The sequence below is a fragment of the Pieris brassicae genome, chromosome 1, assembly GCF_905147105.1.
Source record: "Pieris brassicae chromosome 1, ilPieBrab1.1, whole genome shotgun sequence".
Classification (NCBI taxonomy): Eukaryota; Metazoa; Arthropoda; class Insecta; order Lepidoptera; family Pieridae; genus Pieris; species Pieris brassicae.
In genome coordinates, this window is record NC_059665.1 from 11,712,469 (window position 1) to 11,735,321 (window position 22,853).

At 37.3% G+C, this 22,853-nt stretch overlaps 1 protein-coding gene across 1 annotated transcript; it reads right to left on the reverse strand.

The window, feature by feature from the left end:
• Nucleotides 1–592: 592 nt before the first annotated feature.
• LOC123709190 (nuclear hormone receptor FTZ-F1 beta) lies at nucleotides 593–22,807 on the reverse strand. The gene is made up of 17 exons (XM_045660301.1): nucleotides 22,503–22,807; nucleotides 10,589–10,887; nucleotides 10,045–10,160; nucleotides 9,802–9,922; nucleotides 9,441–9,622; nucleotides 8,026–8,191; nucleotides 7,834–7,951; nucleotides 7,626–7,764; nucleotides 7,414–7,547; nucleotides 6,584–6,795; nucleotides 6,375–6,511; nucleotides 6,179–6,259; nucleotides 5,711–5,935; nucleotides 4,961–5,097; nucleotides 4,380–4,495; nucleotides 3,853–4,007; nucleotides 593–3,081 (listed from the first exon to the last, which is right to left on the reverse strand). The coding sequence occupies exons 2-17, from the start codon at nucleotides 10,683–10,685 to the stop codon at nucleotides 2,977–2,979; spliced, it is 2,241 nt and encodes a 746-aa protein (XP_045516257.1). The 5' UTR covers nucleotides 10,686–10,887; nucleotides 22,503–22,807; the 3' UTR covers nucleotides 593–2,976.
• Nucleotides 22,808–22,853: the final 46 nt, after the last annotated feature.

A 22,853-nucleotide genomic window follows, 5' to 3' on the forward strand; every position in this document is an offset into this window, starting at 1 on the left:
CCCAGAGACGATGATACACGGATCCCATCACTTCTCAAAGAACACACTCTCTGGTATCGATGCAGGAGAAAACTACTAAACCACGAAGTAGTTATATGGCCAAACCCAGCTTAGAAATGAGAAGTGGAACATCGATACACTTAAAAGTGTATCGAAAAACAATAAAAGAGAAGTCAATAAAAGCGAGAATGGACGGGTTGCCTTCGTCTTAAGCTGAGTTTAAGTTATCCACTACATCAAGCAATGCAGTAGCAGTACTGCGGAGAATTCTAAAACCTGGCTGAAACGCAGGTAGTACAGGCAGGTTTTTTTATTATTTTTCATGAATTCTTTAAAACAGATGTACACGTCCGTACAATAAGCAGTTGTCGACGAGGAGACCTTTCTTACCAAAATCACAGCTTAAATCCTTCTGGGCATGCTTTTCGCAATGGTTTGAGAAATACATTCCCACTCTTTCTAGCTCCCCGACGATGAGACTTCTAAACGCATAGACTGATTAATTATACATGAAATGCAGATTGAATAAAAGTCATTACATAATTTAAAAATGTCTTTATTATTTTTTTGATATATAAAAATATTTCCATAGCTCTAGAAAATACAGAATATCAATATAATACTTCTAGAATATAACAAATGTAATTACAAAATATTGGACGCTATACCAGACTCACATTCCTTCTAATTTTTAATATAAAAATTATACGGATTCTGTCACACAACGTCATCTCTTTCACACTTTCAAAAATACGGCTACTTAGAATATCAGTTCAATATTACAATGACAATTACAAAAGAGACGGGCAAAACCATTCTGCAATTCTTGCATACTAAAAATACTACACACGCGGTAATGTTTCACACTAAATTACGTAGCCGTCAAACAAAATCACAGGCTAAGTGATACAATTCCAACTTCAGAAAAATATATTTTTGCTGACGTCGTGTGATGAATTGCAGAAAGTCGTCCCAAGTCTCCACTTTACATTAGGGACATCTGTTGGCTTCAATGCGAAAACAATCTCAAAGTAAATAACATCGTCGTGGCACATTGATTTAAACTTAACCTAAATGAGCTCATTTACATAAATAAAAAGTACTTGTGCCTTTAACTTATACTAAATCATTCCAACTCGAATTTTAAGATGTGGTTTAGTTAAAAAATATAAAATTTAGACTCGATTCACCGTTTGGAATACGGTTGAAAGCAAGGTTTCAATCCTAACGTATGAAAGACAACATTGCTCGGCCTACTTCGTACATTTAATTCAGAATTAACAATATTAAAATAAATATAAAAAAAAACTGTATTGCTGAATAAAAATCTGATATAATCTATGGGTCCATGCTACAAAAATAATCTACATTATTACTACTACTACTTTAGGCGTAATATGTGCAAGAAATATACAATAAATTGCATCGATACGAACGCTGTGCTCAAAGCAAGCATCGTTTATTTAAATTGGCAGTGTGCACTGGTTGATTATTTTCAATTAAACTACGAAACTTTACAGCTTTCTATAGCATTGCAGCCGCAGCTGCGTCATAATTATGATTATCAATATCGATAAGATAAAACTAATCGACCATTGTTAAATATTATTTGCGTTATTACCAAAACAAATCCAATGTCATTTAACAAAACGTCAAATATATTACATCAACATCTTGCTTAATGTCGCCCGATCTATAGTCGTGTTCCAGAGATAAATATCTATTGCACAGATAAATAATAATAATCTAAAAATAATTTACTATAATCTGTCGTGGAATATTTATGGAATTATCGTTGCAGAACAATGTAAATATAACTATAATATTATAAATAATACAACAAAGAGCGAAGGTCATACCTTCGAAACGTACCACTACCTTATTAACAATAACATTTAAGTAATTAACAATGGCAATACAAAGCGGTTTTGGCGCCATTTTCAATAAAAGACTATAGCTAAGAGCTGTCACTCACTTTAGTTGCCAAATTAGATTTTAACTATTCTTTGTCATTGTGACTTCATATTATCAAATAAGCCTTTCAATACACAAGACACCAGAGAGCTGAGCAATGGCAAGATCGTAAATTTAGTTAATCAGAAGCGGAGTATACAACCAGATTATTCATAAAAGGCCATAATAAGGCTAGTAAGGATCTAAATTCAGACACGCTACAGGGTATATTTATAGCATACATTTCCTTTGCGCCATAGGCCTACTATATAAAATATATTACACATACATATATTGCAAGCCGTATTTTACAGGATAATAATCGTGATACAAACTGTACGGCGATAAAAATCAGCAGAAGCTTACAAAATATTTGATCCCGTCGCCTTAATACTATTCATTTCGTATAAAAGCGTTTGGCAGTGTACTTTAACGTAATACAGATACAAAATAGTTACTATAGATAGTAGAGTATTATCTCGAGAGCATAGATAAAAATAAATGCATCTTTTTTCGATGGTGAGCGTGCGTATATACATTTAGAAGATGCTAAAATGTTTGCTAACCGTTTGTAGCAAAAGCGAGAGACATTTTTTAAAACACTCGTAATTGTCAGAACTTTATCGGTATATTTGACTCTTTATTGGTTTAATTCAAAATGGATTTCGATGTTTAATGATATAAAATAATAATAAAACAAAATACCTATCAGCGTTGTGACAGTTTTAGATTAAAGAACCGTATTCTATTAACATACATAAAGAATTGTTAATCGAAGGTGAAACATTTAAAAACAGGTTTCTATAACAAAAAACAAAATTTAATGCCTCTCAAGATATTTTACGCATAAATCATAAAAATTGGCACCGAAGTAAGCTTTGCAGTCTCATGATTAAGGCTAGAATAACGACACGTTCTTCTCGCTCTACGCGTTTAAGCATTCATTACTTATTCTTACTTGAGCAAAATTCCTAGGAATAAGTCTTCTAGATGCTGCCATAGAATGTTCTGGAGTGGTCCCGATCAATGATCACCTCTGAGCAGCTCCATCAGGAGATTAAAGCTCGGGGCTTCGCCGTCCTTCTTATTTGTCGGGTTCAGCATTTCCTTACCGACTTGCATGAAAAACTAGAAAGGAAAACGTGCTTATCAGTTCATATCAATGTCTAATTCATTTAGAGTTAACGATTTTTACTATTCTAAGCGTAATTTTAATTTTTTGTAAAATTTATGTTCGCCACAATAGCCATATATTTTTTTAAAGATTGCTTCTAACATATACTGTAGATAAAGAATTACGGCTAGCGCTGCGGGTGAGAGTGAGAGAGATTCATTCTCGCCTGCCTACCGCTACGCTAGGTATGCGTGAGAGAAAAGGAAGCTATACAGATGGCGCCGTAACGCGTTACGTAACGAAGCGGTTTACCCTCCGATGGACACTTGTTCATAGTTTCTTTTAAAAATTTCATAATTACTTTATAAAAACGAATAGTGGTGAGTTGTTTTTGTAGCTGTCACATAGATTAAAACGTAGGTACATAAAATTGAATGCATTTTATCAAATAAGATAAAACCTGAAATCGCAGTAATGCGAGCGACGTGACGTGTCAACATAATAATTAATTGTCTTGATTTGTCTCGAGATACGGGGTTTAGGTGATGCATGGAATGTTATGTAAACAATTTTAAAGATTAAAAATAATGTTTGTGAGTTACTTTTTCCCTTTTTAACAAATTCGTTAACGACCTCAGTCCTTGGGGATGTATTCTTTTACATCAGTTATATTCGAGTATTTGGGTCTGAGAAGACACGAAACAGACTTCAAGAACATCTCTTAATAGTTATTGTAAACGAAAAGTACGGAAAACGCCGCCATAAGCTAAGATTTTTTTATATACCTGACACGTCCTCTGCAGCTCGGGTATGCGCAGAAGGAGCTCCCCGAACTTGGCGGGAGTGTCGGGCGAGTGCGTGGCCGTGTAGGCCTGGAGGGCGGCCAGCGCCTTCTCCTGCGATGCGCGCACGCACTCCGCTTCACGCAACTCGGGCGCATCTGGAAGGTTCGCACTTGTCAATGGACCTCGTCAACCAGTACGCCCTTTCTCTCGTCCCAACACACGCATTTGTAAGTACAAGTACCAAAATGATTAAAAAAAATATTTACCTATTTGAATAGTAATAATCATTATAAAATATTGTTAAACGCATTATGGAATAAAATTATTGAACTTTTCAAAAATAATAAATAAAAATATTGATTTGTATTCCTCCCGCATGGGACACAAAATGTTCACAGATTAGACGAACCGACGTTGGGTCTGAATGCCAATTGATACACTAATAAAGACATTAGTTTATTGACAGTTGACAATTGGGACTGGGGCGAAAGATATTTGAAGATCATAAAATCGAGAGTTGGTCTCACCTGAAGTGAGCAGAACGATGACCTTGAGAGCGACATATTCGTATCTGTCCACCCGAAGCCGTCGTAGATGGTCCGTGAAACTCAGCATCCGTTCTATACACGGTGTGAGACCGTATCTGTAACGATTATTACTTTTAATATATAAAGAAATCGTTATATTAGAGAAAGCAGCGTCTTTTTAGGTCCGGGCCTAATATTTCTGTATCTGTTTCTTGATCGTTTGTAAATCTAATAGGCAAGTGATCAGCCTTCTGTGCCTGACGCACGCCGTCGACTTTTTTTTGGGTCTAAGGCAAGCCGGTTTCCTCACGATGTTTCCGTACAAGCGAATGTTAAATGCGCACATAGAAAGAAAGTCCATTGGTGCACAGCCGGGGTTCGAACCTAAGACCTCAGGGACGAGAGTCGCACGCTGAAGTCCAACACTGCATTAATTTAAATATACAATATATTATCGAGATGTCGATTTTATTCCATACTTCTCGACACACGACCGGAGTCCGGGAGGCAAACCGATGGGATGATGTTAGCTTAAGAAATATATTAGTAGGAACAAGAATATCAACTACGCGTTCACTGACTTGGCACTCTGCTGCAGGGTGATGCCCCTTCCGCCTCCGACGCGCACTTCGCCGGGAGTGCTCACGCCGCGGTAGCAGCACGACAGCACCAGCAGCTCGCACCAGCTGTTTATGAGTAGGCAGATCTGGTCGTCGATCTGGTGACATACAATATTGTTTGATGAAATCTTATTAATAATTTTACGCTTTACGTGTTGCGTAACATCTTTAGATACAATAACGGTAACATGGAAAATAATTTACTGTTTTAACGGTTTTGTTTTGACCTTTAAATAATATAATGACAAATAGAGAAACTTAAATGTATAACGTTCTTGTTTATCTTCTCTTCTTCCACACGATACACGCTCGCGAACGATTGATTTTCTAAATCGATAATTAAAAAGCAAAGAATCATAACTAGTAACGATCTATTTATCGCGATTCGCTTTTTGCCTTTCTCGACCGATCCGTCTAGAATTATCTATCGCTAGGAACACGGACCAATAAATACGCAAACTGTGCTTCGAAAATGATAAATTACTATTTTCGCGTACGTAATGCACCTCGTTGAGAATGACGTTTAGTTATACAAATATAAACAGACAATGACAAAAGAAAGGTGGCGTTTCGCGCCTTTTTTACTTTCTTATTTTTACATGACACGCGGATTATTTTTGACAGCCGGCAACGTTTTCGTACGATGTCCGCAATCGATCTATTACTCATTCGCTTATTCGTCTACGGACCAACGCAGATGAAAGAACTCACCGAGATGTTTTTGAAGAGCGGCAGACTCTTGCACCATTTGACGATCTTGTACAACCTGTGGTCGGCGATGTTGCACAGATCCGCGAGGAAATCGGCGCTGGAGTTCTGCGCCGTGATCCCGCTCGCGGCCAGCAGGGGGTTCGCCGAAGGACTGCCCGTCGACTTGCCGAGTCTGTTCAGCTCCGACTCGTTGTATTGCCAGAGATGCTCCACGTCCATTATTTCCTTTTAACGTCACATCTTCGGTTAAGTGCAAATCGTTACCAATTAAACATATATAAATACTTATATATATATATATACATATATATAGGTAATGTACGCGTATGAACATTGGAAACAAAGGTCTAAATTTATTTTAACTGCCAGTTCTCGAATCGAGAGCCTAGAACGAGAGGACCTGGCATTACACTGTCAGTCACTTTTAAATCGCCGAGGTCTATCGGCAAGTAAATGCACTGGACTCACTTGCAATAATGGCGGAATGTCAGGCGTGAGTCGGCTGTTGCTGGATTCACCTCGACTGCTGTACGACCCTGGGCCTGAAACCTGGAATTAAAATAATCTATTACGGTGCAATTGCACTTGACGAGGAGCGGTTGGGTATAGGAAGGAAAATAGAAACATATCTTCCACCTGGATATAGAAAAAAGCAGAAACTCACCGAGCTCAGGCTGGAGGCGTGTCGCATGGTGGTAGGCGCGTGCGCAGAGAGCAACGAGCCAGTGGACGAGGCGCCGGACAAAGAGTACGAACACTGGTACGTGGAACGTCCGCCTCGGGTGCGGTCTTCTCGGATCGCTGTAACACATCGCATTACTTATCTAATCCACCGGCTCCTCATCAGACTCATCGCGAACGCATAAGTCTCACCTTCCAGCTTCATCCCACATCCGAGGCACTTGTCGAAGCGGCAGGCCGGGCACTTCTTCCTCGTGGCCACGGTCACGGGGCAGTTGCCCCCTCGGAGGCACATGTAGTTCTTGCGGTTCTGCACGGTGCGCTTGAAGAAGCCCTTGCAGGACTCGCACGAGAATATGCCGTAGTGGAACCCGCTGATCTTGTCCCCGCAGATGGGGCAGGGGCTGGAACGAGAGGAGAAACATCTCGCAATGTAGCACAGAGAAATGCACGACTACCCTTACAGTGTAAGGACTCGGCCACTCATGACCATTCTTTTGGCATTTGATCTTAGCCTGATAGAAATAGAGTTTATTGTCGTCTATCGTCGAAGGTCTCGTGTTCGATAGTAATAATAACTCGTTTGTTTGCAAAGTGGGTCTAGATTGATTAATTGTAGAAAAAACCGTACAATCAGCAATATAGAAATAGGCTTGAAAATGTCATAATAATAAAGTAAATTAATCATAATTGTAATCAAAACTTATGGTCTGAATGCTCTCATTAAGCACTTTGCTCTTGAAAGTATTACACGCTGTGATCTTTTACTTCTAGGAAGGTAATTAAATAGTTTTTGTATGCATCGTGGTGCAACATGCAGGCACCCGCAGCCGTGTTGGATCCCTCGGCATAAAGGCAAGTTTGTTTGAATGTTTTGAACAATTTTGGGTGCTTTTCTACAGTCATAATCGCTTCAAGAATATATAAACTCGGTACTGTCAAAGTACTGTTTTGAGCTGTAAAATTGATTGAAAGTTGGAGCACGTCTTACATTGAACATTTTAAACCAAAGTATCTAATACCTATTTATAAGCTGCTGCCTGCTGATTCCCTGATGATGATGAAGTCTGTCATCGGTCTGCTCCGAGTCGTCGTCGTGGGCGGGTGACGCCGGGTACACGGCCGTTTCGTGATATAGAAGGTGAGGGTGGCGACTCTGGAGAAAGAAAATATTTTAACGGGTGACCGATCTTCGCGATGCCGCTAAGGTATGATAATTATTATTAACATCGACCTGCACCGGTGAATGCGTGGGCGAGAACTCCGAGCTGTAGGAGTAGCAGGAGGAGTGCGAAGCGTCGCTGTTGTTCCGCGAGAGAGAGGGCGTGTAGAGGCGCGAGGGGCGGGGACTGGCCGAGGGGCTGCTGTAGACGCTGAGGGAGGAACAGGTTTTAGCGCAGTCGAAATTATAACACGCGACTCGATCGACTCATCGACGTTACCTGTGCGTGTACATGGAATGAACCGCCGAATCGGTACTGGCGCTGGACTGTACCCGCGGAAGCCTCCCCATGAGCGGTGACCCGTGAGCTCCCATGCCGAGGGATTCGCATTTTAATTCTGAAAAATTGTAAAATATAATTAGTTCAAAGTCTTCGTAGAATTATTATTACTCGATCGTTATAATCTCTCACCCGACAGCTGCGTCTCCTTTTTGATAGTCAAGTTCTGAACTTCGGTGATGGAGTTCTGCATCGGCATCTGCTCGTAATGGTCGGACAGGGCCAGGGATTTCGCGCTACTCGTGGGCGAAGACGGGCGACGAGCGAGTGAGAGGCTGTTGTCCGTCAGTACTGATATCTGAAATAACAGCACCAGGGATTTAGGATTTTAAAATCAATAATTATAAACATGTCGTATTGTTTGTATATATATCTACTAATAAAAGCAAAGAACTAATCGAGTTCTCCGATATAGAAATCTTTAAGCTCTCTCTCTCGTTCTCTCTTTTAATTTCTTTAAACCTAAAGTTTCCTTTGAGCAGTGTCGGAATTACCAGAAGGCTGAGTTGGCTAGAGCTTAGGGCGGCACATTTGGAATTTGGCTCTGAAGATGGGGTTGGGCTCTTCCATCTTCTCCTCTCAACCTTTACGTGTCAGTCCTACTACAGATGGAAGGCTGCGAACCGAATTTGTGTATAATTTTGTACTCAAAAATCTAAATTATATGCAATTTCAATGAAATTGTTGGATTCTAAAGATAATCTAGGACATGACAACTGTAGAGACCAGGGCGGTAAAATCCGCCACTGCCTTTCAGTACAATTTGATCTTCGGAAGTAAGTGTGTCCTCTGTTATTACTATAATATTAGCTAGTCGTTCGTAAGGCTCGAAGAAACGTTAGCAAGCCTTAGGTGCAGTTCGAGTAGAAAGTTATTAATGTAATGCATGGAACCAGTTCTTTGAACCAGTCTGATAAGTTCCATCATAAAGGTCTCGCGATTTAGTAAAACCAAATTCGAGTTTGCTTTGGTTTAAGTTTATATACGTGCAACCAAAAATACTTTACAAAATTCGTACGCTTTTTAGCGCCGTAACTGACGTTTTGGTATGCAATTTCTACGGATTTCTCTCAATATCCATAGCGCTAATATTGCAACTTGGGCCTATATTGCTATAGTCAGTAGTTCTTTTTGTTCTAGGTACATGGTTTTCACATATAATTATCAAATCAATGTATACAAAATATTGTAAAAGAGTAAGTATTATCCCATTCTTCTCCATATGAAACTGCCTTTTGGATGGGGCAACTAATCATTTGTTTTTATATTATTTTATATTTTATAACTTGTAATTAACACAAGAGTGTCTTCGGAAAAAAATGTTTTACATAAATTCCGATTAGTAAACACTAGTAAACAACGATACTTTTGATATATTGTTTTATGTTCGATAAAAACTCTGGTTTCACAATAAATTATAAATTAGAAAAATCAACTTAAAATTTATTTATAAAACGATTTGGTGTCCTCAATAATTGACCTGAAATCACCTGTCGTCAAAAACTTAAACTAAATATATCTAAGGCTCGGATTAAAATGGCGCTTACTCGATTCATACTGAGACTCCTCTGATGAGGCTGCAGAGGGGCATACTTCAAGTCCAGAACTCTCTCGTCATCGAGGCTCTGAAACGGCTCTGTCTTAACGTTCTCAGACTTTATTGTGACGTTGCGAAGCGTGTCTAACGAGTCCCGAGACGACTGCAGGTCGATGGAATTGCTGTTTTCATCTGTTTAAATAATAACAATCTGTTAATATCAATAAGATATAATCATGATAAGATATCATACAAACAAACAAATTCAAAAGCGGTGCAGTCCCTCATACGGACACGACTAGCGGAATGAAGTAGACACAAAAAACTGTGTTAATAAACAACAAAAATACTAAAAAAGAATTAATAAATACCGTTGTTTACGCCCGTGTCTATCACCATCTCGTGGTCGGACAGCTCCCCCTCCCACGACATCGGCCTCTCCTGTTCCTCGCCACTCATAGAGGATCGCTTCTTTTTATTTCTCATGTTCACCTGAAAGTCATTTATCAATCCACTATTTTATTTGTCGAAAGACAGAGGAAATGGAGTTAGTGGGCCTTTGCCAAATATGGACACGCGAACTAAGTATAAAATAGTTTGTTAAGAGACCTTACCTCGTACTGACGTTGTGTAAAGTCAATTTTAGAGATCTCGGCATCGGTCGAGTCTTCATCATGAGGCATTGAAGAGACGCTGATGCGCACACCGCTCGAACTGTATGAGAACTGGCCTGAAATGTTAATCTCTCATAAGAATAATAGATATACCAACAAACGTATACATTCTGATAGAACAGGGCTCTCATAAAGGGGTTTTGTGATCAACGATCATAAGCTTTTATCTATATTTTAATTTCTTTTGCAATTCCAAATTTATAGACTAAAAACTATGAAAATATTTTAACATTATTGCAACAACGTAAATTCTATGTTAATTTATAGATGGCGCTAGTCGCCCGTATTTACGCATATTGTACTTAAAATAAATTAAGAATGGATCAATCAATCAGATTAAAAAGCTGTAATGTCATTAGAAGCATATTTTTTAATTTTACGCTGTTTTAGCGCGTAATTTAAAAATAGTAAACAAAAAAATATTTCCATCAAGTTCTTCAATCTTAATTATCACCTTTTTTATTTATAATTAAAGTTCACTTACCGCTCGTCGTATCTGGTCCCGGCATACTGATAGTGGTCACAGAAATATGTCCGCCTTCCACTTTCACTGCTTCTCCTTCACTAGTCATCGCGTTCATTGTTTCAACATTACAAAATTCACAACACTAAAGCACCTCACTTAAGTCCATAAATACGTAGAAAAATATTTAATTGATCATCTCCCGTTAGGTGTGAAGGCATCGTTCAGTCTTATCGTGGCCCAGTGGAAGACAGTACATTTCCATGCGGAAAAAAGCGATACGTGTGGTACTGGTATCGGCCAAATCGTCATTTTTTTAGCTGCAAACGACATAATATATAAATAATACGATTCAATAATGCAACTTAAGAAAAATTCAAAATATAAAACCTCATTCAATTAAAGAATTTAAAAAAATATTCGAATATTAATAAAAAAGTAAAAAAACGGAAACACCGCGTGGATTCAAATTCAAAATTGGAATAAAGCTGTTCGAAAACGGTGTTTGTGTACACACGACACGCGTAGCGTTCGCGTCGCGCGGCCTTGCCGGCATACCCAGTGTTGTGCGATAGCGCTCATTTATCGATAGACGCACGACCTCCGTGTCATTGGCATTATGTGTACTTAGCGTGGAGTCAAACATATTATTGAATAATCACACACTGGCCGCATATATTGAAACGGTATTTACATGTTTTGTAAAAATTAAGGTACGTTTATTTATGTAATTGTTTTACAGAAGCGACCTGATCATGCAAAATAACATTAAAACAGCGACCACAATGCAGCAAATCATATTACAATATTATTTTCAAATTACTAAATTTCTAATCAACAATGCCGTGAAATATTTTCATTACACGTGTCACATTAATTTTGATAATTATGAAAATGAATAAGATAGAGCTATCGACATGAACAAGCCCTAGCGGAGTGGGGGGGAACGGCCTTCACGAAGCCGGTTAGCGGTCGGTCATTTCGCCTTTCGTAGACTGCTCCGCCGCTCCCAATAAAACCATTCCCTCAACGATTTGTATATTTAACGAAATACATATTTCAACTAGTCGAAGCCAATGACTTCGTCCACAAAGTTATGGTAAAACAGATGATCACTTTCTTTGAATAACCTGCATTTTTTTACTAAATTATGATTAAAGTTTACCACATCATATATAATCTACAGTATATGTTAGACGCTATCTTGTCTCAAATATATGACAATTATGGTAAACATAAATGTTAAAATTTTTTTTAGTTTTTATTCCGTTATATTGGCAAAGAATTGGAATGAGAGGTGCCTGAACTCCTAGGTTTGTTTTTTCACACACGGATTTTTGGACAATTCTGCTAATTTGTATGAACAAATGTCCCTTATTAGGGACGACCGAGCTAATGTTCTGTATTTGACAATTTAACAATCTGTATAGTTAAATTATACTTAAGAGAGAGCTGGACAACGCTTTATGCACATTCAGTATAAGTATACCGTCTGAAGGCTCAATTAATGGCCAATGTCCAATCACATTCGTTGCCATGGAAACCGGGCAATTGTCAATTACACAATGCACCGCTCAGTGCACGAGCCATTAGGAAATCTCTGCGTTTACGCGAATTGCTTCATACTAATGCTATCCAGTTTTAAATGAAAACGGAAAGAAAAAAATATACGCTTTAAGACAAATCCAAAGTTATGTACCTCGACATTCACCTGTGCGCGACGAATATATGGAATTACAATGAAACAATCCTATTTAAAAATGTATTACAAGTAATGTGGGATCGAGATGGCGTCACATGGCCTAGACAAGGCCGAGCGGTCATGCTGATACGTCCTTTGTTTCACAATTGATTGATAAATATATTTTTTTGTTTCATGTGTATATTTGCAAAGTCAATATCGTCATCAAATCGAATAGATTTTCTTTGAATAATTTAAAAATATTTGTATGATATTCAAGTTCTTATCTCTCGTACGCGACTCACGAAAAATAACTCAGAAATTGATAACAATGAAACGTGTTCTTAGATTAAATTACATTTCTGAATATTTATATTTGACTGAATATTTGAGAAAGAATCAAAACCAAAAGCGGCGCCTAGGCAGGTAATGACTGAATGTAATGACATTATTTATATAAGTAATATTTTTCTTTTCCTAAAGTTGGCCTTGCTTTGAATCGCCAGAAAATCGTTCTTGTTCGCTGGCAAATCTAGTATATGCAAAGGCCTTTAAGAAAACTTCTTATATCCAATTAATTTTGTGAAGTTTATTACTCAGTGAGGAGACACGACGACGACCGATTATTCTCTTGCGGTCATAGCATTATCTATGACGTGTATCGAACCATGCACAACGAACAGTGATAGTGTTTCTACAGGTTGAATTAGATAAAACATCGATACAAATGTTCAAGGAAAAACTTATGCTCAGGACAGTAATTACGACAGTACTACAGTGCCTCAGCTTTAACGATGGGTCCATAGACCTGATGGGTGCATCAGAATGGGTATGAGCATATGACGACAGCTAGGGCCAAATTTCTGATTCGATGTATAAATATGGTTAACGGACCTTTTTCATTGTCCATTGAGTGAACTGACAAATTTCTATTAGTTATAGTTAGTTAATTTTTTTATGACTTTTTGTTTCGTGTGTAAATTTTATTAATTTTAGTTTAGGGTCGAGGTGACCCTAAGGATTATTTTTTTTATTAAATAAATAAATGCTTTGTATTTTATTTAAACTAGAAACTGAGTAACAGGCGTTCTAATGCATGCTCCAGGTCAAAGACACTGGATGAATATGAAGTAAGAACCAAGAAAATCAAACAAAGTTCCTTCATGAGTTACAATGTCTAAGGTCGGTCTAAATACGGAATTAATGTTATCCAAGGCCTATTTTCAATGCTATGTCTTAATAAACAGGAAAAAAGAAGATCATTGACTCAAGCTCGTCATAGCTCCATGTCATTAGCGTTTAGAAAACTTCTCGTGTCCTTGACCGTGATTAGAGGTCGTTCTAGTACATTGCACCCTCACCCACGCATAGATTGAATTAGAAGAGTTGTATATTCTGATACTAGGAATTAACTTGCTTCAACTATAACCATATTTATTTAGCTATACACTATGATTCGCCATATCCTGGATATATTACAGTACACGTCAAAACTTATTCGTTATTTTCCCAAATAAAGCCAGACAGCAGCTGTACAAACTTATATTTGCAAATAACATAATAATAAACGTAGAACATTTACTGTGACATTTATTTGTTTAGCGTCTGAGGTCGTGAGTAACTGTGCGTTGCCACTTAAGGCTATGTCGTGAAGGACAAAGAAGGCTCACTTAGTATCCCTGTCTCATGCGCGGAGAACGCTCGAGGCAGCTGGCCCGTAACCCTCGTGGTAGACGAGGATCGGGCAAACACAGATTTATTGGATGTGACAAAGAGCAAGTGATAATTGTCCTCATATAAAGCCCATGGGCACCGATCCCAGCCACATGGGTTGGGTCAGAATTAAGAATCGCAAAATCTACAGCCAAAACCGTGTTTTACAGTAGTTTATCGATGTCATAATCCGTCAGCGCACTGGTTGCACCCAGACCGGTAGCTTTCAGTTAAGCTGTTGTTTTTTATGAATTTTAGTGGAGAACGGCAGCTCGCCCAAGGTAATAGAAGGGATTTTCCGCGGAAAGAGAACGTGTGTCACAATGTGTGAACTCAGTATGGGGCAAATGTTAACAGGACCAGAAATAATGATTTACGTAAGGGTTTCTTTATAAACGAGAGGAGCCGAGTTGGTCTAGTGGCTACAGCGTGCGACTCCCATCCCTGATGTCGTAGATTCGATATTTGTGCATCAATGGACTTTCTTTCGGTTAAGGAAAACATCGTGAGGAAACCGGTTCGCCTAAGACCTATAAAGTGAGTGTGTCAGACACAGGAGGCTGATCACCTACTTGCCTACAAGACAAATGCTCATGAAACTGATACAGAAATTTGAGGCCCGGACCTAAAGGTTGTAGCGCAACCAATTTTTTTCTTTATACACTAGTAGACGTTCACCCTCCTGAACCAGAATTATTTTAATTTATGATCTGACCTCTGTTTCTTGCGATGTTCTTCTTCACTAGGTTACAACAAATGTTAATTAAGGACCGAACACCGAAATGTGAAAACAGACTGATCAAACGGATCCAGCGTATTTCTTGATGTAATTTAGGTCTGAACAACGAAAACTAATACGAGTTCAAGTAAATGTTGTACACCTTGGGTTGAGCGCAATAAACATTATTACTTCGTTCTTACACAACGTTCGGTTGACCTCCTGAAATCGATTCTGCGTGTATGTCTGCGTTCTTTACACAACTAAAATCATTGGTACTGGCGTGGCCGAGTGTGTTCGGGGCGGGTAGTACTCGGTAAGGTCGGAGCTTTAGCATGGACATCAATACCATGCCAATTTGGACTTAATTCTTTTGAATATTCGAGTCGAATAACCGCTATCGCTATTGGGAGATAAAAAGTGTCCAAGTCCCTCTTACTAGATTAACAATAATTATAAATGCTGTGTGTAATTCTAATATTAAAAATGGCTATAATTCCGTTATAATATCGTTATTTATTAATTAGTAGAACTTGATTCTACATGCAAAGGCTATCTTGGGCGCGTGCCGTTGCCGATTAAACGTCATTTTAATTACGAAAAGATCAATAAAAATTGCCGCGACATTTCAATTATTTAATCCCCATTTCAACGAAATTAATAAGTTCGCTGAAGGAATGTCGTTTCGATTGTGTCCGTTTCGAGATATGGGTATTTAATTTAATATTTGTCAATGAATCACACTTAGCCTTGCATGCCAAAAGCGGCGAAAGGAAATTCTTAGGCTATTTAGCATCTGTATTTTAGTTTCATGAGCAGTGTTGGCCTAGTGGGGTCAGCGTGCGACTCACTTCCCTGAGGTCGTAGGTTCGAGCCCCTGCTGTGCACCAATGGACTTTCTATGTGCGCTTTCTTCGCTCGAACGGTGAAGAAAAAGATCGTGAGGAAACCGGCTTGCCTTAGACTCAAAAAGTCGACGGCATGTGTCAGGCAGGAGAGGCTGATCACCTATTTGCCAATTAACAAGTCTTCATGAAACAGATACAAAAATCTGAGGCCCAGACCGGAAAAAGTTGCAGCGCGACTGATTTATTTTTATTTTAGTCTCATAGGTACTGTCAATATGTAGACTTAGTTTGTACGCAATAATATGAGAACGCAACACATGTTCTTTCTATCTACACGTTATAGAGGTCGTATGGAGGTCTATTACTGATTTTATTAATAAATATTGATCATTTCGTATATTTTTTAAAGAATTTTATGTTTGATAAAGCTGAAATTGTGTACGATTAACATAAGTAGGCAAACTAATGTTTATAAATCTTAAATCAGTTTCTACAAAATAAATTAACTAAAATCCGCTTTTTATATCCTTCTCTCACTTCCACTAACAAACTATACATTGACACAAAAAAAACATAACCAAATATACACACGAGCATTAAATTTAATTCAATAAAATTTAACTTCAAGCCTAACAATACCTAAAATCAGAACCGAATACGGTGGCAAAAATATTACCTATTTCGGAGCGAGTCTTTAATTTCTTGTATCCTGATACGGATATAGAAATAGTAGCAGACTCGTATCGAATACGAAGCTTTTTGGTACATGGACTCAACAGCAATAACAGCCTACGACTGCGGCGTGATATATTTTCCTTTTTATGTAAGTGACATATATGTTATAAATAAAAATCGTAAAAAAATATATATTGTTGTTATAAACCTTCGCCGAATCCTTGAGTGAACATGAAATCTTGAACTCGGCATCCGAAGATAGTGTTGCAGGGGACTGCTGGGAGATATGATTGTTATTTATATATTAATAATAATAATATGAGTAAATACAAGCTTCACAAAGCTAACTCGCCTTGAAGTGTCAACGTGGTGTGGAATGCGGTTGTATCGACCCATTTACTGAATCCCCACCACTGAGCTTTCTTGTACCAGTTTTACATGAGTTTCCGTGTTGCGAAACGTATTGTTTCCCTAATTATCGAGTACTTAAAGCCGTAACATATTTAGCCCTCGGCTTTTTGTGCGTGTTGTGAAAGCTACCAATTTCAATATTACTTTTTAGCTTATTAATGAATCCATACTAAAATTGGTTATTTAACAATTTTTAATACGAGTATTTTGAAGCAGTCTCCTATTGTATGGCCCCGTTTAGGGTAAAAGCCGCCTCCATATTTCTTTTTCTTTTTTTTTTACCGATTTTTCTTTATGCCATGTTCAGTTCGTCTTGTTTTGATGATCTTACGTTGAAAGTGCATAATTTTAATTATTGTGACGTTGAGCGCCTTTTTTTTAATTTTTATTAATTTCCTGTTCTTCGGAGGGAGGTGGTCGCAACAATAAATAATTATACAATGTCTGTCTTAAGATGTCTAACAAGCCGGTGTAACTAAACAAATTGTTAAATGATCAAATACATAATGTTCTGAAAGAGTCGTTCCTTATTCATTCAAATCAAAATCTAAAGAATTTTACACATTCTGTCTGAAAAAAGTAACCTAGGAGTTAGGTACCTCTCGTTCGAAACCTTCAGGAATATAACGGAATAAACACTACTTATCCAGAGCTTTGTTTGGTAGTAGCTTGTTAAGACTATCCTTTCTGATACCTAATCCGCTGTTTAATTAGTACTTTTTTGTATAACAATAAGCAAATCTAAAATGTTTTTTAACATTTATGTTTAATAATTGTCATGTAAAAAGATATCTTGTACATACTTTAGATAGAGACGACTAGCATTGTGTATAATGAGGTGAACTTTGATTAATAAATAAACAACTAACACACGAGTGTTACATGCCTTTTTATGAAATCTAAACTAATACAGATTTCACTTAACAATACAATGAACATTACTACGTTTAAAATACATTTTTGTAAGTAAGGAAGTTCTTCCATAGAATATAATAAATAAAAAATAAACTGCTTTATTGACTAAATGTTACTGAAAGTGTGATTATTAAAGCAACATTCTCGAATGAGTCACGCCAAAGAATCGCAAATTCATTCGAATCCAGACAGGGTTAATTGGATAAAGCTATGGTGGCAATGAACTAGATTAAACTAACTTTATTTATAATTAATATGGACTTCTTCAACTAATTTAAATCGTCGAGTAGGTTTAGTATTTCCAACGAAGCAGGGAATAAGACAAGTTACAATTTTAACTAGTCCTCTCATTGCGTCATGACGTGTTTTCTTATCTTGCAGATACATATATTGTCTACCATTGTTATTACATTCCTTTCTCTTAAAAATACCAATAATTGTTATTATTTAACCTCAAGTCGATGGGCTGTGTTTTCATTACTTTAAAGAACTCGATTTGGCATAGGATGTCTAATATTTAGTAATTTTTAAATATTTTTCCCTAAATGTTGGTTTCGGCGCCATTTCGCCATCGAGACCAGTTTCTGAGTCACGAGTTAATGGTTTCGTAGAAGTCGAATGATCGTACCAGTTGCCGAATCTTTAGTACTTTCCTTTGTTTTATAATTTTTAATTTAAAAAGGATTGCTATGAGAGTTAGATTTCATTATTAACGCAGTGGTTGAATATAACAAATGAAATGAGTATAAAAATATGGATAATTTTTCACTTGAATTATTAAGAAAACACCCAATATAATATTGAATCAATAAAAATACAATTCTACACACAAAATTTTCTTTTATAAACTTTTTCAATTGCTTTTGTACAAAATAATGTAGTATTTTAGCAATAATTTCTGACTAACCCATTTAAAATACGGGCTTATTAGTGCAACATTAACATAATATATCGCATAACGGTTCAAGGCATTACAGATCGTATCCGTGCTACAGAATTGTGTCACAGACAACCGCTAGGGTCACCCGAGATCCACTGCACAAATGTCAGGCAACTATAAAGTCGGGGAAAGGTGTGAGACGCCGCAGTACGGCAGCCTTCCCCCTGAGCCTATCTTTGATTTTGTACCATGATGTGTTAGTTCAGTCAATGAGTAGGCGGTTATGGCTTTCTGCATTTGATTTTTAAATTTAAACAAGAAAATCAGCATTTATAATATCTATATAGTTGTTTTTTTGTCGTAGTTTTTGTTTGGCTGTTAATATGATATATTGTATACGGCAACGAATACAGTAAGCTAGTCATCCATAATTGAAAACTTAAACCAATAATAGTAAATAAGGCATAGTAGCTTAATAAAGCTTGAAGATAGCTTGATTTATTGATGTCTGTTAAGAAGAAAAAATCACACTTTGTTGCTACTCCTCTCTGCGATGGCACTCTCCTTTAAGCCTGAGCTAGCATCGGGATACTGGGCGTTGACATATCGAATTACGTTCAGATCAAAATCCTGGTCATTTGCAAGGAAATGCTAAGTTAACCTCTAAGAAGCTTGGTGTGCTCAGCAAGGCGAGACTTCACCTCGGACCACCGCTTGCAACTCTATAAAGCGCAAATTCGGCCCCACATGGAGTACTGTTCTCACCTCTGGGCGGGTGCTCATTATTACCAGCTCTTTCCGCTTGACCGTATTCAACGAAGAGCGATTCGAATGGTCGACGACCAGTCACGTTCCGAGCGGCTTGATCCCTTGACGTTGCGTAGAGATGTGAGATCTTCTACCGCATTTACCATGGAGAGAGTTCAGAGGACTTACTCGGATTTACTCAGACTAATATCTGCAGCTTAGTTTCATCATCGGACATCAAGGCAGAATACAAAATACCATCCGTCGTTCTACACCTGAGCGTTTCTTAAGGCAATGACTGCCGCGCACCACCATTATATGGAATCAGCTGCCCACTGAAGTATTTCCAAACCAACTGGACTTCGGGTCCTTCAAGAAAAGAGCGATACCAATTCTTAAAAGTCAGAAGGCGCGCTTGCGAGCCTTCTGGCAGTGTGCATCAGGTGAGCCTCCTGCCTTGCAGCATAAAAAAGTAGCTCCTCGTGCCAGACTGCTCTCACACATCCATAAATCTGTACTTTAATTGTTTGGATATGATAGATTTTAAAGTTATTTAACTTTCTACAGCTTATTTTTTTAATTTTTTAGGAAACTATACATATCCCCTTCCTTTTTATTTCAAACACGATTAAACTTCCTCGTTATAACAAAGATCGTCTAGATGCCTAATTTATTATCTACGCTTTAAATACATGGCAATTTGGCACATAGCTTCATTTCCATAACACGTCATGTTTCCTGCCAACGAAGGCCAAATGTAAAAAGTTAGCCGCACCAAGGTACCAAGCAATCGAAATCCTTTGGCTTATAACGTACGAAAATCATAACCTAAAATATTTCACTTACTACTTTATTTTCCTTGTGTTAAGTTGTTTATGGTTTCTAGGTACACAGAATAATTAGGCAACACCTATTTGCGGCAACTTCTCAATAAACTTGGATTAATTTTAGAAAATATAATGTTTAACTTCATAACGGCATCGCCGTTTAAGTCCCCTTTGTATATAATAGTAGATAGAACATATTTTGAAAATGGAACAAGCACGAGAATTCACAATAAGAAGGTTCATATCTATGCTCTATTGTCTATACTCTATAGACTTCATAGGTACCAAGCGGCAGACGCGCGCTGACTCACACGGCCGCGCGCTTCCGCCTGATAGCAAGGTCACCGGCCGAGACGCACACACTCAAATACACTCACACAGGCTTACGTGAAAGCAGTGAGAGTACACTCATGCACATAAGCGCATACGATGATTTTGCAAGGCTGTTGAAATTTACCTTCGCGTTATTACAACACATGGACTCGTTAATGAAATGGCAATTTGCTACAAAGGGGTTTAAATTGTATTAATCGGCGACCGACTATTGTATAATTAATTAGTAATTTATAGCAGCGGTTGTTGACATCCGCATGGCATAGCTACGAAATGCCCAGAGACTGTCAAAACAAGTCTATTTCGGTTTGGATTCGAAGCCGTTACAATTTTTATTTCGTACTTGTGTGTGCTCTTTAAAATGGTTAGTATTTTTTATAATTTATAGCACATTACCCTATGTAGTAATATCTAAACTTCATTGCCTTCTTTTTTTTTAAATTAATTAACGTTTTATTAAAACATGGAGAGAGATCAAAAAGATGATAACTTTTGTAACATATACTTAACGAAATTTTCAAGGCAAACCGTTACCTAGGTGTAAAATTAAATCTAATTATTACAGTTGTTTAACGGCTAATCAATCTCATCCGGCGTAAGCCAAACAATGAGCCCAGATCCTATTTCGAAATTCATTTTGCAATTAAACCGACGGAGAATGGCTGATGCATGTTCTGATAATGATTCTTGCTTACAGTTCGCGAATTTTACTCAAATTTAACAGTAACTATGACGAAATTACGTATTTTAGACGTTCCATGTGCCATTGCCATTCCAAAGACTTAAAGATACTAAAGAAAAGAATAAAATGCAACATAAAAAATATCTTGAATTATATCAAAACATTGGATAAAAACTTTGTAAGCTTTGAAAGTATTTAACGCTACAAAATGCAATATCGTTTGCATAATATATTATGCATGCAATAGCGAAGTGGCTGAATGAAAACCGTTATTAAGCATATAATATAATATATGTATTGTTTTTGCAATACTAGTACTGCCCACGCGTTGGTTACCTCGGTTAAGCAATTAACATATTGAACGAAGGTGTGTCTAGTGTCGCAGGACCACCTAAATCACAAAAATGGGAGATAAATATGACGTTTCAATCTGTGTATCTAAAATCTATATGTATGTCCGTGATAAAGCGTTGTAATAACTATACTTTTATACAGTCTATTAAGCGTATCTAAATTGAATAATTCATAGTTGTATATTTTGAGTAATCTTATTTGAAGATCGTTTTCAATCTGGCACACTTGAGTCATACACGCTTCATAAGAAATCTTTAAAAATGTCTCATGATGGAATTGTCTTAACTGAAAACTTAAATACTCACTAGCATTATAGAACTAAAAATAGATTTATTTAATGTAATGTACATTTAAAGTGACGATTCGATTTACTAATTACTTAAAACATTTTAATGGCCTTCAATACATATTTAATAAATAAATTTGACTAAGGCTCGAGACTTTAAAATAAGTGCATGATAATACTAAACCGAATATCATAAATATTCATATTCGACGAAACAAAATTATACGTATAATTAGTATTACATTAAAAGACCTTGATATGCAAGTTTTTGTTGAGAACATGTCTGTTGAATTTGTGAGGCCCAATACTTGTTCCAGGTGACTCAAGCACAGGTACACTTTTAATACTATGTAGTTTTTAAAGGCTTGGGTTGAGCTTTGTATTCTAAAGTATTACCTAAATAGTGAGGTTTATAAAAGAAATCTAGCAAGAAACATTTGTGAACGGTGCGGTGCACCTTTAAAATAGAAAATAACTGAAATCATTACAACGTCGTAATGATAAATTTCTTTTAGTCATCGTATAATTTATAATTTAATAATAAAGTTAATTTGGATTGAAGCTTTTTAATAATGCAAAAAAATATTACTACAACTACACTTTTACATTCCTATATTTTTATCCTTATATGAAAAATAATAAATTTAAGTAAAATCAAAAAGAAATTGAAATAAAAGGACACTTGTGTATGTGAGTGTTTACGAAGGACGCGACTGACAAGTAAGGGTGAGGCACCCCCTGCGTCACGTGATCAGCGACCTTCAGGCGGCGCACCGACCTTGAGTGGCGCGGGTCAGAGGTGAATGCACGACGTCCCGTCCCGCGCAAACCCTTGCCTTGCCCGAACGTGCCTAATTCCACTCACCTCGCATCTATAACATGGCAGCTAAGCGCCAACCGCCTCCCGAACTCGTGCACCCTGCCGCAAACAGGTATTTAGCGACGCGGCACACCTTTCCCATAAAATATCAACGACAAGTTTATTGACATCGAAACGTTTGAACTATTAGTCAAACCTTTCCAGTTTTTAATCTCACGTACACAAATTAAGTTTCATAAAAAACACTTTTAATGGATTAATTTATATTTGTCCACTCACAAAACATTCATAAACAAAAAAAAAAACATTGAGAAACAAAAAGTAACGAATAGCTATAAATCGTCCTTTCAGCTCCGCAAAACAAAGCGGAATAAGAATAAACCACAGATGCGTGAT